The 19,662-nt window shown below is 47.7% G+C and overlaps 1 protein-coding gene across 1 annotated transcript; it reads right to left on the bottom strand.

Annotated features, from left to right (window-relative positions):
• Positions 1-1,230: 1,230 nt before the first annotated feature.
• On the bottom strand, positions 1,231-18,737 carry LOC109731551 (QWRF motif-containing protein 2). The gene is made up of 7 exons (XM_020290724.3): positions 18,499-18,737; positions 4,567-5,867; positions 3,252-3,371; positions 3,007-3,123; positions 2,842-2,931; positions 1,817-1,924; positions 1,231-1,733 (listed from the first exon to the last, which is right to left on the bottom strand). The coding sequence occupies exons 2-7, from the start codon at positions 5,710-5,712 to the stop codon at positions 1,665-1,667; spliced, it is 1,650 nt and encodes a 549-aa protein (XP_020146313.1). The 5' UTR covers positions 5,713-5,867; positions 18,499-18,737; the 3' UTR covers positions 1,231-1,664.
• Positions 18,738-19,662: the final 925 nt, after the last annotated feature.

Here is a 19,662-nt window from a genome sequence, read left to right as displayed (position 1 = left end):
AACCGGGCTTTATAGCCTTACAAAATGATGGAAAAGGTAAGAAAGTAAAACTGAAGTTGGTAGACATTGTTCACCTTGCCGGAAAGGTAAACAACGACACGCTCGAGATCTACAACCGTCTGATGCAGGATGGACGCGATCCAGAGCATCAAGAAACCGCTACAACCGTCTGATGCAGGATGGACGCGATCCAGAGCATCAAGAAACCGCGAAGCGGTACGGGCGCAGGAACGTCATATCGCAGATGGACGGTGCTGAGAGCTTCGCGGCAACAACTACGAATTCAAACATAACTGAATCTTTGTTCTAATTCTTCAGATGCTCGCCGTTCGGTCCTGACACCACTCTTTTTTTTTCGAGGCAAGAACATGCCACTCGTAGACATGATGTGCTGATGGGCTGAGGCTTCAGCCTGCTGCCTAAATTACACATGGGCATACGGCCCAGCGTCGGCGTCATGGGGCAGGAGCAAAAGTAGCTCGCATCATCCCCTAAAATAAAAAATATTATGAGAAAAAACTCGTTCCAGTGCACGACCCGCAGCACAGTCCTGCGCGACCGAGGGACAACCAGGGTCGTGGCGCTGATACTGCCTGGTGTTCGAGGTGGACTGTTTTTCAAACAAGAAAAACCTGTTTTTTTTTAAGATACAAAGACCTGTTTTTGTTCAGGCTGCAACGACCAGAGTCCAGAGCCAACAAACGCCTTGGATCCCTCCGTATCACGGCACTGCTTTTACGCGCAACGCTGGCGCAAGGGGCCGCCGGTATTAAATCGCCGTGCACCCCTGTCGCCGCGCCCGTCGAATACCGTCGCTCTCCGGCGGAGGCAGCCGAACAGGACGGTTGGTGGGCACGTACGTTCGCCGCGCGTGGGCAACGGCCAACGGGGGACGGTGGCCTGCTGTGTCGGTTTGCCTGTGAAGTGACACGCCGCCAACCGGCGGACGCGGACGCCGTCCGGGCCTTCCATTACGGTACGTGCCCTACACACCTCAGCAGGATCCACATCCCGTACCACATTTAACATGCCACACACATCTCACGTTACCATTTCTTCTCAATTACTGCAATATCAGCAGCAACACGGAAAGACAACAGCAACAGCCGCTCAGAGTCAGAGGTCCACGCGACCAGCGTAAGTATCACAGTTTCGTTACAACAAGCAGAGAGAGCACTTCACGCTTCCAGGATTAACAACGCAGACACATCCAGCACGAGCAGGCTATGATAAGGGAAAACAAATCTCCACGTTAATCGGCCATGAAAACGCCTATATCAAACAGACAGTTGTTTCCATTCCCAGAATTACAAACCAGCACTCGAGCACTCAGCACGCAGACGACGACAACAAGCAAGCTAAGCTTTCTCATATCTACAGCAAAGCTTATCTTTTGGTCAAACACTAGCTTCTCTCTCTGTATACACCCGCTGCAAACAAACCGCAGGCAAAGAGGGGGGGAGGCCATTCTATGGTGATATGCACTCGAAAAAAATTACATGAATCAGCTACACTCAGCGGGATCGGTCGAGCGGATTAGGGGGGACACACTTCACACCCAACAAATGGTTACAGCTTTATTACCTGTAGTAGTAGTCTCCAGTGAGGAAAGATGAGGCCGTGTCATGTTAGTAGTGACCACCAACGTGGCTGGGATAACTGATCTACCACTGTGTTTGGCTCTGCCTTTGCTTTCGCTGCAGCAAGTGAGTTTTCAAGCTGCACTGCTTGACCTGCGTTGCAATGTATGTAAGGTTAACACGATTATCTAAACAATGTCCAGAACTGAACCAAAGGTCATAGAAGTTCTCCCTACATGTATCGCTGCCACCGTGGACAACAGATCCCTTGATTGGTCCAACAGCATTTGCTCTTGTGTTGCAAGCTTCGCAAGCTCATACACCACAGAGCTTGTCCCCTCCACCTGGATCAATAAAATTTATGACAAGTTAAGAAATGGGAGATTGCCACAAGAAACTCATTGACATGACATGAATGTCTTGACAGTCCGCTTATTGTTCAAGGCCATGTAGACCATCAAGTGTAATTACATCCTATGTCTTCATAAACTCATTGACTACATTCAGAATCAACAACAGAACTGTAGGTCTATTACAGAACGCAGGACTGTTTTTCAAGCAGACTATCAAGTGTAATTACATCCTATATGTATCTTAGATCTGCATTTATGAAGAATCAATATAGCAGAAAATAGCTGCCCACTTGTCATTATGTATTTACAACCGGGATCAGAAAGCAATTAGAGCATAGATCCAGATTGGAAATCAGAGCTCATACTCAAGACAGATCAGGAACTAGAAGAACAGACTATGTCATACGACCTTATAAGCTATATAAAGAAAGAAAAATGTAGTTGTCAAAAACAAAGACACCAGGCAGACTTAGGCCCAGTATGTAGTCACTGACGTGTGTTGTGCCGAACTTATTTTATAAACTGATCCGGAAGAATATCTGACAGAAGTCGGAAATTTTGGTCAAGTGAACGGTAAAATAGGGCAAAAGCTGGTTAAGACAAGAAGGATTATTAAAATCCACTGCAATACCGAACAGAGCCTTAATAACTAAGAGGTGCATACTAAGGCATAGTGCCAAAGATTATCTTATACAACACAATAAGAGAAATCAAGAATAAATACAATTTTCAGCATTATCACAAAGCCATCCATCAGGGATGGAGCTTATATGGATCTATTCATCTATTTTGTGGGCTTGTTGTGACATAAAAATGATGAGTTCCTTCTTGACAAGTTGAGATTATATAACAACCGAAACCAAGGAAAAGAAATGTGGATTGAAGCTTTGCAGGATGTTGGAATGCACCTTTGACAACAAATTACACATCGAAGATGCCATTGTATGCATTACATCAACCGCTGAGTTAACAGCCTCCTTCACACCTTGGGCATCAGCCTGCTCAGAGATAAGCAATTGTTAGCTTGCGGAAAACAAAACGAGTCAGCTAAGGTTTGATGAGAAAATTCCCACCTTTGCACCACCAACAACTGGAAGACGGAGAGTACTGGCCTTTAGTGCTTCAATTGCTGCTGACAAAGAACTTGAATGGTGTTTCTCGACATGAGACCACTCCTCTAGATAAGACATCTGAACATGTCAAATGAAAGCTGTCAGATAAATAAGCTATACAAAGTAAATAAAAGGAAAAGAAAATCATATACAAACCATAAAACGGTAAAAGCAATAAGATAAGCTATGTAACTCATATCACATACCTCTCCCCTAAGAATAGCAAACAGCTTCAGTTTTTGTTTTTGAAGCTGGAGTTTGCACCTTTTCGAACTGACATTGTCACGCAACTTTGATATTTCCTTCCATGCACTGTGTAGGGTTTTCTGATGAAAAAAATGAGATAGAAAACAGTTGTTATAATAAAAACATATTGGGCCTTTTCCGATTATTTTACGCATAGGCATATAATTATGCTGCAATGTAAGAAGTTTCAAAATACAATGTAGTTTTATCAAAAGATAGCTTTGCAAGTACAAGTGATTAAGCATCTCTATATTTGCCAATTTTAGTGTGTATATCCATTTGTTTCACATAATATAAACTGTGGATTTCACTGCCAGCGGTAAATACATGTACACACGTGTAGGATTTAGCTGAAGCCTCACAATCACTAGATTCGCATAGTAATCACTAGAGAGTAACCTAGAGTACCAATGAAAAAGGACATCCATGGTGAGCTGAAAAACTGGGTTACACAAACCACGAGGACAGCTATCATTCTTTTTCCATGCCTAATTTGGTACCCTTTCTTTTCTTCGTGCTCAAAAGGAAGTACATGATTTATCAGATAGTATTAACTGCAATTCGTGTGAGATGGATAATCTTTCATCATTAGTATCCCCTTGTTCTCATAAAGTCTAATAGCTTAGTCCAGTTATTTATGACAATACATGTTGAGCTGTGATCCATACTTTTCAAATAGGGCATAGATGTTAATGAATAACCAATCTTAAATTTGTGTTTTCGTACACCCACAATTGCATGCCAGTCTGCCTGCGCCTTCAACTATGTCCATCAAAGTCCAAAACAACAAGTTTGGTTTGATTCAACAGACCGGGGCAAACTTAAGTAATGATGCATACTTTATACATTTGAAATGCAGTGTGTTCAAAGATTCTCCTTATCTCCTCTATCAACAATCAGAGATAGTATAGCTAGGATCGCTACATTTGACTGAAAAGGGTTGGATATGTTCGCTTTACAAATCATCTGCTAATCAATGTAGATTGTGAAAAACTAACCGTTATCCTGAAAAAGGCAGCTAGCGAATACTAAATGTCCTAAGAAATATAAGACTTTTTAGATCACTAGAGTAGCATATTATCCCAGAATTACCGCACATTTGCAGTAATAAAAATATTAAGCAAGCAACCACAACAGCAAAATTGGTTTTGTTAACTAGTGAAGTGCTACCTATCAGAGGCACAAAGTGGAATTTTAGAGTGAACTTAGGTTTAACAACAAGCTATCAACATTTGAACAAAAGGTATATAGAAAAGTTCATAGGTTAAGATTTACCTCGGCAGTGAAGCTCTGCACCAGAAGGGTTGCATCTGTCCGAGCATTGATGCACCGCCACTGCAAATGCTGGTTGTCCAGCATTCGCAATCTGTGTGCCTCCTCAATTCTGTTCTCCCCCTTCTTTGCCCTCCTCACCTCTGCAGCAAAGCTAATGATAGAAGGCGCATTTGCTGCCGTCTGAACCATGTGCCCATTTGGTGATGCCTCCCCAGCTCGCCCCCTAGATGGGCTCGCCGTCCCCTTGCTTCCTCGGCTTGGAGACGGGGACCGGCCAGGCAGCCTCGGTGACATTTGACTGTCTGAGAACGATCTCCGTCCAGACGACTGTTGCGGCAGCCCTGCGTCCGGAAGCCTTCGTAGGCGGCTGTTAGTTTCCTGCCAGAACCTCGCTGGCACGCTGATGCCGCGGCGTGGCGGATCACCGGCTCCCGAGTTGCTACCGGAGGAGACACTGTCGGTGTCGGAGGCGGAGAGGTCAGGACCAGCGGCCGCGGCATGGTCAGAGGGTGAGAAGGAGGTGGTGGAGTCGAAGGCCATGGATCGGCGTAGTAGTTGAACGGCAGCCAGGATGGAGTCCTTGCGGTCGAGGTTACAGTCGAGGCTGCGAGCGAGCGGGTCCGACGCCTTGGGCTTGGCCGCGGGCCATCGGTGCTGGGGCCGCGCGTTCTCGGCCTCCGGCACAGAGGACACGCTCTTCCGCCGCTCCGGCGTGGGGCCCCGCCGGCCGGCAGGGGAGGACGGCGACGCGGCCCGCGGCGCGCGCGACGTCTGGTAGAAGAAGGACTCCCCCTGGAAGGACACCGAGAGGCTCCGCATCGTGGTCGCCGTCACGGTCGCGGCCGTTGCCGCCGCGGCCACGGGCGTGGGCGACGTGGCGTGCTGCGGCGGTGGAGTCGAGGAGCGGCCGCGCTGCGCTGACAGGGAGCGGCGCGACGAGGCGGACGAGGACGACGAGGACGAAGTCGACGAGGTGGAGGAGGCCGGCGACGCGGCGGAGGCGAGGTAGCGCGAGGAGACGGGCTTGCTGCCGGAGCGCGCGGGGCGGCGGGGCGCCGCTGCGCCGGAGTTGGGCTTGTCGAGCGCCGGCGTGAGCGGCGGGCGCGACGTGCGGGCCGGATCTGGCGCGGCGGCGGCAGCCACCATGCCGTGCCGCGGCGGCCCGATGGCGCCGGAGATCTGGCCGCCCGCGCCGGCAATGCAGCTCCCCCCGGCCCCAGATTCGGCGCTCCCTCTGCCTCTTCCGCCGGCGGCGCGCGCGGGCGGCGCCCCTCCCGGATCGACGTGGCGCGCCTCCCTGCCTGCGAGGAGGAGGAGGAAGGATGAGGTGTGGTACGAACTGGCGATGCAGTGTAGTTACAGCATGGGTGGGGGGTTGGGGAGCGCGGACGGACGCAGAGAGAGAGAGAGGTAGAAGAGAGAGGGGGGACGAGTGAAGTGGGGATTTTCTGCGCCTCTTTTTTCCTGCTATTTTTTTCTTTGGCCGCTTTGCTCTTGTTTTACTCGTTTTGTATTGGGTCTTGGGGATCTTTGCTCGGGAAGCTCTCTGCTCTGCTCCCCCACCTGATCCTCCTTGCCGTGGGCGCGCCCGTGTGGCCTTCTCCTACACTCTATCTACTCACTCTGGTGTGCCCATCAAGCCAACCTTTTTATTTTTCTTTCATTTGATCAAAATGCTTTTTGAAATAGTTTACTTAGTTTTTTTAACAACAGCTTCTAAGTGGGGTAACTTAGAGAATGGACTTTGAACTTTCGAGAAACTGGTGTTTGAGTAATAGTTTTCTCTGTTTGACAATGTTGAGCATCAGCTTATGTCTCAAACGAATGATAGCTATGTGGTTTAATAGATTAAAAGAGAAGAGAATAAGAATAACAATTGAAAAGGTGCATCATCTTGTCAATTTGTTAAGTGACGTTCCCGCAGATGTTTGAAGCTAGCTAGCTAACGGATGCAGATTCCTTGTGTTTCGTCTCGTCAATGCTTTAGTGATTTTCTTTCACTTGTGAAAATAATTCAGCAACCAACTTTGATGGCCTCGATGGGAATGAGGTGCACAAAAAAAATGAAAATATTAAAAGAAATGTTGCAATGTTCGGTAAAATCTGGCCAAGAAATAAAAATCAGAAGAAAAGTTGTACACAATGCAGGTAGTAGTGCTGGTTTCTCTCAAAGCAAACTTGGGAAACCAAAATGAAGATAAACAAACAGGAGAGAGAGAGGGAGAAAAAGATCAAATCTACTCCATAGAATAATAAATGGAAGCGGACACGAGTACTGGATATGACCTAGTGGGAGACCGGGAGCCGAAGTGTTTTTGGTAGATTAGCTAACTGCCATTGTCCAACTCCTCTACTACTAGCTACTAGTACTTCCTCTAGTTTAATTACATCTTGTGTCCTGGTTACTACATTGTTTAATCTGGGTGCTTGCTGGTGTATTACGGAGGAACGATAAGTTCTTACTGGATTTGCTTTTGCCTCTTTCGTTTTCGGCACAAGATCTTGTCCCTTGTTCAAAACGTCACATGCATGTATGTATAGCAGCTCTCTTCTAATTAAAGGTGAATGTTTGTTGCACGAGAGGTTAAAGAGTTCAATCATCAGTTCAGCTTGCCCTCTATTTATGTGAGGTGCCTTCATAGTTTTTCACAAATGCCGGCGACATTTCATTGGAATTTATCTACTATCTTGCATTTATGACTGATGATCAGAGTCTGTTCTCCGTGTCTAAAATGAAAAAAATGTGCAGCCCTATATAATATAATACTTATATTTTTTGCGATATATTGATGCTCTAAAGAGCCGGCATTTTTAAAACATTATGAAATGTTTTGAACACTTGAGGCTCCACGGACAGTGGCAACCCACCATGTGAACTGAACCAGCATCATGAGCTAATCAAGTGGCGGGCAGGCTCATGGCACTTGGGGTGACGACTCTTTTTTTTTTTTGCAGGGGACTTGCGGTGATGATTTGACGTGTGAGATCAATGTCCGGGCGGGTATCCGATTTGACGACCGGGATGACACGACTCCACCTCTAACTAGGCACGAACCGCATTCGGTGATGAGCCTGTGATGGCTACTTGCGATCTCAATATATTCCTGAGCCAAGCTACATATAGGTTTCTTCAACTAAACGTAACAATAATGGAGAGCGTATATGTAGTCACTAATCACAACCACAAACTCAATCCCCTGGGAAAATAATAATGCATCCATGACCCACCTTAACAACTCCTCACAAAGGTTTGGTGTATGCCCTGAACAAGTTTCCCGAAAAGGGACTACGTCCTAAGCAAGACTACCACACAGAAACATATGGGATGGTAGTGTATAATTCTTAATTCTTCTCTTTTGGCAAATGCAAAAAAGTAATGGATGGCACACAAAAAGGCAAGTTAGCATGCATGGGAAGTTGGTGTTTCGCTAAAGAAACGTACCATATAGGTTTCTTTCTGGATTTTTTGTACTGAAAAAATATGCGGATGAAAATTCTTAAATGGGTGCACCAATGGACATCCCTTTAAATATGGGGCGAATGGATACTATTGAAATGACAAAATATTTTGTGATATGATTGCGTGTGTGACCCATGAGGAAGATCGTCCCACAAAGTCGGCATTTTACACCACTTGCTAGTTGTAGTTGGTTGGTTTCTTTATGTCAAAACTGCAAAGTATTATCATGACGCAAGACTCTTGGGTATTGACAACCGTGCTGCGTGTGTACGTAGGTATGAAAAGGAAAAATGTGTTGTACGGAAATAAATAACAGTGTGTATTAGCTGATTTCTTCTTAAACCAGGTGGAATCCACTCTGCTCTGTTGATAATGAATATGTGAAAAGTAGACACTGATACTTGAGAAAAAACAGTCTACCAGTTTTTTTCCCGCTCAGAGGAGAAATTATATGATAACCATATACGAGTACTAGTATATATCCCAGATTCATCAGACTTTAACTTACCAATTATATTTTATTTTCTTAACTTGCTTAATAAAGTAATAAACGGAAATAATAGTACACTGCACACATCACTTTAACTCCAGTGCACACTAGCTAGTAGTACTACAAATCCACATGATACTAATAATCAGTGTCATTTTCCCACCTTTCTTTGATTTTAGGTAAACAGTAGCTATTTAAACAACAGCACGGAGCTGCATCATTAGCTAGGCTGCTCAAATCACTCTGTTATGTACGCATCATCTCATGCTAAATATAGCAGTCTCGCTAAGGAGTCCTTCTCAGGCTCCGCCTTTCTTTTTCCTAATCGCGTGGTTGCTTAGCATCTAACCTTCCGATCGAACCCTTTCTGTGGGTGTGTTGTTTTCCGTCCTGTCTGGACCAGAAGGCGCCACTACATGCTAGTATATGGCCTAGTGAAGCATGTCATTTTATTCCCTTTTGACCTGGGTGAAATATATCATTAGGAGATAGTGGAGGCCTTCATATCAAGTAACAGTTTTTTTTTTTTCTTTTCTAAAGGTAATAATGATTCAAGACTCACTCTCTCCCAAAAAACACGGATACTGCGGCCGAGTGTCCGCCCATTGCATATACTCCCTCTGTAAACTAATATAAGAGCGTTTAGATCACTAAAGTATATTAAGAATTCCATTTAGAAATGGATGTGAGCTTCTTACTTGGGCAGTAGTTCTAGCGCCGACACGGCACCCTTCTCCTCCGACGTCCTCTATCTTTATTTTTGTATATGTTACATTGTCGCGCCAATTTGTGCCGTTACATGAGCTGTCACTGTAATTATCGGCTTGATATTTTTGTGTCAATAGAGGGATATGATGACATGGCTTTTTGCTTTGAAACCAAACATTCCACATGAGGTCAAGTGCCAAACTGCCAATCGCATGTCAAATTCTTTGCGTCATCTTAAATTGGTAACCATAAACTATGTAGCATACTCCATTTGGCCTTTAACCATACCATCCATACCGTAAGTTATTTCTCCAAAGCTAAACATGAAAATAGTGCCGGCATTTGTAAATCCAATTTTTCAAGCCACGTGTGAAATCCATCAATTGAATTTCACCTGGACATATGTAGCTCACCGGACTCGGCAACGCTTGGTCATAATATATCGGCATACCTTTTCCGGGGCAATATAAAAGAAAAAAGTATAATGTGTATGGGCATGCAGAGCTGGGTGAAAGATACAGCAGTCATGCTCAAGCAACCGGCCGGTCGGTCCAACAAGACCGTACGCAGACGCGTGCGTACCCTCCGGTGCGCGCCGACACGTCGTATTACCCGCCAAGACGGGCACGTCGTCGTCCAACGGAGACGGGGGAACCGCGCAGAGGGCGAGCCGTCGCACGCGCGCGTACGTACGTTTACGTACCTGCGCAGGACGGCAGCTGGAGAATACTGTGCCGTACGTACACAGTAATTAACACGGTTGCATCTCATTTACTCATCACAAAGTCGCAACGCGTTAGCACGGAGTACGTTCCTGCGCAGGACGGCATAGGATCCCCTACTTCAACCACGTCTTATCTTACTGCTCCAGTGCCAGTGCGCGCTACTTTCCTACGTTAATTACTGTACGTACTTCAATTAAAAATGCTGGACGTGCTAAGTACCTTCAGATCTGTACCTTGATGTCCCGTTGTTTCACGTGATGCGCTCGTGTGTCATATTAACTCGACCCTACTCTCGCAAAAAAAAAAAAACTCGACCCTACGAGGAGGGCCAACGTGTGACTAGCAGGAGCCAAAATGCAACCAACTCCCGGGCAATTACAACCCTCAAATTAAAAACCTTAATTTCATGCAAAGCCACGCAATTTTTGTACGTAATTCCATCATATATAGATAAAAAACGTGCTACATTCGAAAAGAAAATTGCAAGCTACGTACTATCCTACTCCTAGCTCGATGAACCCTTGCAGGAGTTGCCTGCCTCGTGGTCGTTGGCGGTGGGAGAAATTGAGAGCATCTCCATGTCGTCGGCATCGTCCGCGAAGAGCTCATCCCGCTCGACGTCGCGGAGGTAGATTTGGCGGCAATTCGCCGCCACCACTCACTCAGACTCGAGAATCCGCGGGGGGGGGGGGGGGGGGGGGGGGGGTCTCCGCGAACGTGGGTGTTGTCATAGACGAGCTCGGTGAAGGCAACAACACCCACGCTTTCGGCCTTGAAATGTGCCTCCGCCGCGAGGTGTTCCGACTCCTCAGCTTGGGCGAGGAGGAACTGCTCATCCACCCATCGAGAGGTGGTAGATGCCAACGCCCCCCACGGTCGCGGCGTCCACCGCCTCGAACCCGGCAATGGGTTAAACATACATATCATCTTGATCATCACCATCCATGCTTGCATCCTCCTCCTCCTCCTCCTCTAATCCCACCTCCAGAGAGCTCGGAGGTTGGCCGACCGCAATGCAGGCGCCGCACCATGCCTCCACAATGTGCATCTCCGCCACGAGCTCCGCCCCACGCACCGGTGTGGGCATCTTGTAATTAATAATCTTCTCACATCCCATGGAGAACGGTGGGCTGCAAGGTCGGAGTAGACGACGGGGGCGTGGTGGCGACCGAACGAAAGGCGAAAGGTAGGAAATGAGGGTCGCTAGGGTTTGGCCCTCACCGTCCGACTTTAACATATAGCCCGGGATCGGCGCACCGGCGTGGCACCATGAATGTGAGGCACCAAAACAGTGACCTCCTTGAGACCGTTGGGTTTTCCCATGTGTCCTACCGCTCAGTCCAACATGTGCGGGTGGTCTCAAATTCGTTCCACATATGAGCTGGAAATGGGGGTGCCGGATAGTCCGAACATATGAGTTGGGTTGGGTGGCATTTTTGGGTTTTGGCTGTCCCTCCCGGACATATCAGTGGGCTCGTAAGGGTCCAGTTGGAGATGCTCGAAGTGGCATGGTGAAAGAACATGCGGTGCCCCCATGTTTGGTTTTGGTAATTGATGACAATCTCTATGGACTAATGGTTGCCTTGAGTTATATTTGAAGGATTTGTCCATAGGCATTTCTTGAAGTCCATGTGTTGGTTTTAAGGAGTTTATGTGGTGACCAAGGTGTTATTAAGGAATTATCCAAAGATTGGTCATGTGAGAGTTGAGCTTATTGCAAGCATGTCTTGAAGAAGAAGATTGTGTGATCATTCATGTTTACCTTCAAAACATCATCCAAATGAAGAGAGTTGGAAAGAGTCAAGGTTGATCAAGACTAAGTCAAGAGTGAATCAAGTTGATCAACACACAAAGCACACAAGATGTACCAAGCGATCAAGCGATCCCATGGTATGGTAAGCATTGTCAATTACGCTTTGTGTACTAACCCATGGTCTTCGTGAGAGTTCTTTGTGGGGTTAGGTTGCGGTGTGCAAGTTCAAGTGAAGCGGGCAAGTTCAAGTAAAGCATCACGAAGAGATCAAATGCTTGAAGCCATTGTGGTGACAATGGACTTGTGAAGATGTGCGGAAGGGTGGCTCACCCATAGTGGAGTATGGGGAGCAATCAACTAGTCTTCATCGAGCCAGCGCAATCAAGAAAGGTGGTCCATCTTGAGGGAGTCAAGATCGTCATCATCTAGTTCAAGTGGACCATGTGCAAGGCAAAGGTTTGCTCTTGATAGGTTTTATATTTTACCGGTCTCATGATGGTAGTTGGGAGACCGGGTTATAGGATCGATTGCCGTACTATCAAGGGGGGCTCTCGATGAGTAGCTTGATCGTATCGTTCATAGAGAGCTCAAACCATTGCATCCTTGCATCATCTTTATTGGTTCTTGTTTGGTTCTTCTCTTTGTGAGTTTTGGAGCTTATGGTCATCTTGATGACAAGCTCGAATTCATCGAAAACGGAGTTCACTCGCATCTTCTATGATGTTTTCGATGTTGGAGGTTTTGCTGGTTCTTCTCGGTTGGAGGTTTCACTCCTCTATTTGTTGGCATACCTCCCCTGCCTCTTTTTACTATAACCAGTCGCTGTTTTGATGCTACTCGTCGACTTGTATCCAACAAGCTTGAGTTTGCTCAATTCGGAGCTCATATGAAGAAGTTTTGGCAGTTCTGTTTTTCTCCCTGCGGTAGTACCGCGGTGGCAGCGGTAGTACCGCTTGTAGCGTCAAGCGGTAGTACCGCTCTACTACCGCCTCGATTTTGGGTCTGCTCTTTTCGTGTCGGGTTCAGCGGTAGTCGCGCGGCAGTAAGGCACGGTAGTACCGCCTATAAGCGGTAGTACCGCTCCGGTCGAGCGGTAGTACCGCTACTGCACTACTGCCACCGTACTCTGCTCTGTCCTACCTCCTTTTGTTCCGTGTTCTGCTCCTCCAGCGGTAGTACCGCTGGGGTGAGCGGTAGTACCGCTTATCAGCGGTACTACCGCCCCAAGGTTCTTGTTTTGTTGCTCCTTTTCACTGCTTCTTCCGCCCGAGCGGTAGTACCGCTCGTGGAGCGGTACTACCGCTCGTGTGCGGGCTGAGCACATAACGGTTGGATTTTCCCCCTCCTATAAAAGGGGGTCTTCTTCCCCAATGAACCTTATCTCTTGAGCTCGTGTTCTTCCCCCATTGTTGACCTTCTTCGAGCTTGCTAACTCTCAATCCCTTCATGGATTCTTGCTAGTTTTTGAGGGAAAAGAGAGAGGAGATCTAGATCCATATTTCCACCAATCACTTTCTCCTCTATGTGAGGGGAACCCCTTGGATCTAGATCTTGCAGTTCTTAGTGTTCTCCTTCTTGTTCTTCCTCTCATTTTCCTACCTAGCATTAGTTGCTTCAGTGGGATTTGAGAGAGAAGGACTTGGGCACTCCGTGTGCCCTTGCCATTGCATTTAGTGCATCGGTTTGATTTCTCCACATGATACGTGGAAGTTACAAGTTGAGAAGCTTATTACTCTTGGGTGCTTGGTACCCTTGAGTTTGTTCCTCTTGAGTGCTTGGGCGCCCTAGACGGTTGGTGGTGTTCGGAGCTCAATCATTGTGGTGCAAAGCTCCGGGCAAGCGTCGGGGTCTCCAATTAGGTTGTGGAGATCGCCCCGAGCAATTTGACGGGTACCAGTGACCGCCCCTAAGGGTTGCCAAAGTGTACGGGTTCGGTGACCGCCCCAAGGGTTGCCATTTGTACGGGTTCGGTGACCGCCCTCAAGGGTCCCTTAGTGGAATCACGACATCTTGCATTGTGCGAGGGCGTGAGGAGATTACAGTGGCCCTAGGGGCTTCTTGGGGAGCATTGTGCCTCCACACCGCTCCAAACGGAGATTAGCATCCGCAAGGGTGTGAACTTCGGGATACATCGTCGTCTCCGCGTGCCTCGGTTATCTCTTACCCGAGCTCTTTACTTATGCAATTTACTTTGTGATAGCCATATTGTTTCTTGTCATATATCTTGCTATCACCTAAGCAGTTTTTCTTGCTTAGCATAGTTGTTGGTGCACATAGGTGAGCCTAGTTGTTGTAGGTTTTGTGCTTGACAAATTAACCGCTAGGTTTATTCCGCATTTGTTCAAGCCTCAACTGCAATTATTTTAAAGCGCCTATTCATCCCCTCCCCTCTAGGCGACATCCACGATCTTTCACATGGTCCTGCCTGTTCACCTCCACCCTTAGTCGCTTTTGAACCTTAGCTCACCGGCTGCTAGGTCTTTAGTGAGTTTTGCTCGGTTCCTCTACTCGGTCCTTGTCGTGATTCAAATGTGTTCAGGTATGTTGCTAGTCATTTTTTCGACAATTGTTTTCTTATGAAGTGGTTGATGCGTGCAATTTATAATTGTATATTGCTACCCATTCCTTGTACACCTTAGCTGTGACATCGTGACAAATTTTACCACATTTAGAAATACTTACTGCATTTTACCTTGAATTGTGATCATGTGATAGCTTTTACCCTATCTTACCACCTTTCCCAATTTGAAAAGCTAGATCAACTGTTAGAAGAACATCGTACATGATTGACAAGACAACTCTATTGCATACTCGTTGTAAGCATACCAAATCATGTCAAATTGGTTTGAATTTCATTCAATTCAATCAAATTATTTAAATTTTGCCAGTTTTGTCGAAAATGTGTAGTTGGTTGCACTAAACTACTCTCCTTAGCGAATACAGGCACAAGTTGGCCGCCTAGTCGGTTGCCACATCATCCTATCCCATTGATCCACCTTATCAATTTTCTTTTAAGAAAAAACTGGGTGAAAACTATCAAAGGGCCATAACTAAAGGATTCTGTCAATATAATTTAAATTCTTTGAGGCTAAGAGTGGTTGGCCTTTTTTTCTTCTTCTTCCGGTACGATGTCTAATTTTCATTCCAGTAAATGGTGTATTTTATTACTCCCTCCGTCTATAATGTAAGCCGTTTTTTGACACTAGCATCAAGAGAATACAAAGCATCAACGTAAAAAAAAGGTTTGCCCGCAAAAAAAAACGTAAAAGAAAGGTGACATAATATCCCGTCGAAGTGAACTACAAGATGCGGCAGTAACAATCAGCATCAACCACCACCAATGACAGCATGTTGTATTATCTAAAGTCAAAAGGAGAAAAAGGAGGTTTTGTATTTGACAAGAAGCAGTATTTTGCGTTGTACGCTAGCTATCGGTGGCGATAATAATCTTTACTCTGCACAGTGCACACACGCACAAACACAGATAATATACGTGCGGTTGCTTCAATGAACAACTAAAGCAGTGCCAAGCCTAGTTTGTAGTCCGTCCGGTGCCGTATGATAATCAAGGTGGTGTGCACTGAGGAGCGGCCATAAACAATCCCATGGCGATGGCCACCGGAAAGTTTAGCTGGGATGTACAATACTTACGTGCGTCTCATTAGTTGGCACGGTGGCACCCACTGCACCTACGACGCACGCAGGCCAGGCGTGTCACGTCGGACGGAGTCTTACGTTACCGATCTGCTAAACCTTTCCTAATTCATCAACGGGGGACGTCGACGGTCGCAATTAATCTGGCCCCCGAGTGCTTGTCTCTAGCCAGACCGGGAAAGGAAGTGGTTGGGCTCAGGCCGGCCCAGTGGGCTTTGCCTGTCTGAGCCTAACCAATCCGAGAGAGAGGCAGCTCTCTATAAAAAAAACAAACTTGGCATTCATGCTAGTTATCCCTAGGTCAATCATACTTGGCTACACTCATCAGTACTACGCGCAGTAGGTTAGTTACAGTGGCCATAACACAACAGTACAAGTGCCACCCGCCTTTGGCCGGAAGCTGTACCAACGGGAAGACGCCATGGCACGGCATCCCCACTGGCCACGGAGACGAACGTAGCGTTGGGGTGGGTTGGGTTGGATGGATGTGCGCGCCCGTGGCCGTGGCCGTGGCCGAGCGGATGCTGTAAAGCGGAGCGATCCAGCCGGAACCTCCCGGGTTTGTCAGTTGTCACGCACTTGGCACAAAGCGCTCGTCTTTCGGCCACCTTATCGCGACCGGCACCGGCATCCGTCGCCTCCTCCGCGTCCGTTGGTCCATGGAGCACGTTCTCGCTGGTCCCCCTCGGGCCGGTCTTGCTCCTCCGCACCTGCTCGCTCGCCTCGCCCGCCGGACAAAAAGGCCGCTCCCCCCCTCTGTAAAGGTGGCGTTAAGAATTCTCTCTCTTCTTTCGAGGAGCGCGTCCCATTGCCGGTGCCCGGGCCTCCAGCTCCACGGATCAGGGGACCCGACCAGACCAGCTTTGCACTGTAGGCCTGTAGTAGTAGAAGTAGCTGAGCTAGCGCGGCGGCGGTAATAAAGACCGGCTGTCACGGTCGCGAGCGGCATGTCGGTTCGCAGGACCGACCGCGGCGCAGCCGAGCGGGAGATCCGTCCACGGATTGGCCTACCAATGGCAAGACATCAACGGGCGAGAGAACGACGGGGAGGAGGGAGTGAGGGAAGAAGGAGGACGTCGTGGCCTTCCATGCCGACGATAGAACCTGGGCCTGGTCTGCGCCGTAACCGGAAATGGCCGATGGGGGGTCTAGTGCTCTGGTGCTCTCCAGCCATACAGACTACAGTGATTCAGTGGGTGAGTCGAGGGCGCCGCCGGGAGACCAACGGGGCCGGCGCACATGCACGTAGAGCCGGTAGAGCCATGGCTTGGAGGCAATCCAGATTACTGGACGGAAGACGGAGCCAAGACAAGACCACGCATGGTTTCTTTCTTTCTTGAGTACTGGTACTGGATTGAGTACACGTTTGGACCACAGGGAGTGCCACCGCTCACTAGGCTGCACTACACAGCTCCCTTTAAATGGCCGGAAGCCTCCTTGCCGTTTTCGCCTCTCTGTCTGCATCTGCTGCCGCCGGGTGTGCCGGTCCTTGCACGAGACCAGCACTGCATCGGCATCGACACTGCTCTCCACTTGTGCTGGGTTGGTTTAGTGCTGTGCGGGTGCGAGAGTAACGGAGTACTCCTACGTGTTACTCGATCACAAAAAGGACCATGGCAATCTGAGTTACGGCACGACAAATCCACAGCCGACGCATGGAGACGCGACGGGAAACCACGTGCAAGAACCGTATCGGTTTCTGTGTACCTAACCACGTGGACGGGGCTTGGTCCGAGAACAGCGAACCAGATCACCGATTCTAGTGTACAGAAACAAAACAGGCCGGCGAACTTAAAAAAAAAATTATAGGCAGAAGAGTCCAAGACAGACTCCGTTCCTCCCACGAGCCATGCATGGACACTGGTAACGACATGAACACTACACTTTTCTTTTTGAAATGAATGAACACTACACATTCTCCTAGATCTTGGACAAGAGGAAGAAATCCACCCCCAATGATCAGGGCGATCATCTCGCCGGCCGGGCAGCACTGTACATCCATCCTGATTGGGGTTCAGTTTGACCGTAGCTTAGCTTAGCTTGTGTCCGACGATGATGGACATGGGACGAGACAGAGGGGAAGCATCATGTGCCCATGATTGTGCTTGCCTGTCTACGGCGGATCAGAGGGCTCTGATCCCAGCACGTACATGTGAATCGTGTGCGTTTGCGTTACACATACACGCATACAGTTTGTGCCATCGTGTACTATAGCGTCCACCCATTTTAGTTCGAGATACTGGGAAAAATGATAAGGTCTCTGAATCCATTCCGATTGACGTGTGTGCTAATAATAGTAGTCCCAGCTGGAGCTCCTAGAATGGCAGTGGAATCTGGGCGTTCTGAGCATGAGTTAGTTATATACACCAACACGGTAGATTGTACAACACGGGCTCGATCGCGGCACATTATATGGATCAGTCAAGGTGTGTCGTCGATGGTGATTTATTACAGGGTCTCGTCAGGCTAGGATGACGACATGAACTACGTATGTTATACGTAATTCATCCCCGGCCGGTGATAAGGATATGCGACAACAATTGGACAAGCCGTGAAGTATTTCCTTTGGCCTTTTGTGGTAACTTCTTCGCACCCAAAATGAGATTTGCGTATGTGGCATCAGCAAACAAAGCTGCTACGACGCCGACGCTGTCCCGAAAGATCCAAAAATAACAGTTGGACAAGAAGATTACCACTAGCAGACCACGTGTTCATTACGACGCAGTTCTGACTTGTGAGGCAGCTAGCTACTTTTTGCCAAGAAAGTGTGCTATGTTTGCCGAAAGCTAGGAATCGCCTTTTTACTTTCACAAATGGCCTTGTTGTTAATCACGCCCGATAAGTTAAGTAGTCCGAAGGTTAACCCCAGCTTCGATTGTCTTATCGAACCTGATAACTCGTCACCTAGCTAAAAGAGGATCGAGCAATGCGGTGCATGATTCCAGTTCACAAGCTAAGCTACGACGCAACTTCGACCAGAGAAAAATGAAGAGCAGACGCAGCAACAGAGGAGAAAGAACACCGGATGGAGAACATTAAGATTCCCAACAAAACCGATCGAAAACGAGACCAAGCAAAACTGCCATTACAGTAAGGAAGAACAAGCCTGAATTTCCAAAGGTTGCATGGGTTTCAGTGGTACCTGAGTCGGCTGAAACGCAATGCAGCAGAGAGGCAGGGACGAGAAGCTTAATATTCTTCGGATGAAACCCGGCCTGCCTTAGCTGCCTCGTTCCTCCCTCCCAGAGACGAGAAGCTCTTCAGCTCGTCCTTGACAAAATACTAGGCTCCAAAACCCAGCGAGCAAGCAGCTAGAGGGCCCTTAAAAGCGGCTGTTATTTGCCTGCAAATTAAGCTTCGTTAGGCCCCCACCCAGTTCCCTCCCCCCTCTGCAAGTCTGCATACATAACATACCTTTCCTTGTCCTCCTCTCCCCTTTGCTTCTAAGGAGGATCTGCTCCCATATTATTTTTTCCTCATATACATGCGCTTTTTAATTAATCAGTCATGGCTCAGCCTCATGGGGCACACTGCACTGCACTGCACTGCTGTGTCTTCTTTAGTTTACAGATTGGAACAGTGCATCGGCTTTCCCAAAGACATATGTTCTCGCCTCCATCAGCACTGATTAATCATTGGTTATAGTTAGTCTGCGAGTGAATATATCACGTTAGCATATTGGCCATGTGCTGATGCATCATGCATGTGCACATGTGTGTGTGTGTACAAAGGCGACGGGTATCTGACCGCTGCTCCACTTCCTCACAGTGTAAAAGCGGCAGAATCTTAGTAGAGCAGAGCTGGACGCTTTTGTACTGCCCACTGGCTACTGGCTAGCTGGTGAAGAAGGTTCGTAGTGGCTGTGCATTGCTGTTTCTGATGCAGTGAGTATTGATTCGAGGACTGGAAATGGACGTGCTATGGAGTCACGGCAGTGTTACTGTTCAGTGGCTTTTAACTAACTAGTGCAGTTTCAGCATAGAGGAACAGTGGATACCAAAGAAAGCAGCCAAATGTAGCTCCAGGACCATGCATTACAGCATTAATTAGCATTTGGCGTTTACACATGTCATGCAGTATTGGCTGTGGTTAAGTGGTAGTAGCTCGTAAGTTAAGTTTGATCGTACTGTACTAACCAGTTGCTGCTTACTGCACCAGAATGGTACAATGGCACTGTATAAGTACTTTCAGAGAGAAAATCAGAAAGGAACATGTAAGTCTGATGTGCTAGCATTGATGAGTGGTTACTGGTTAGAGAACGAACGCGCAAATAAGAGCTCACAGGATTGTTCTTCATCGCAGAGAA

The sequence above is a fragment of the Aegilops tauschii genome, chromosome 4 (genome assembly GCF_002575655.3).
Source record: "Aegilops tauschii subsp. strangulata cultivar AL8/78 chromosome 4, Aet v6.0, whole genome shotgun sequence".
In the NCBI taxonomy this organism is placed as follows: domain Eukaryota; kingdom Viridiplantae; phylum Streptophyta; class Magnoliopsida; order Poales; family Poaceae; genus Aegilops; species Aegilops tauschii.
The sequence above is the reverse complement of the archived record's forward strand: the minus strand, read 5'-3'. Positions and strand labels throughout refer to the sequence as shown.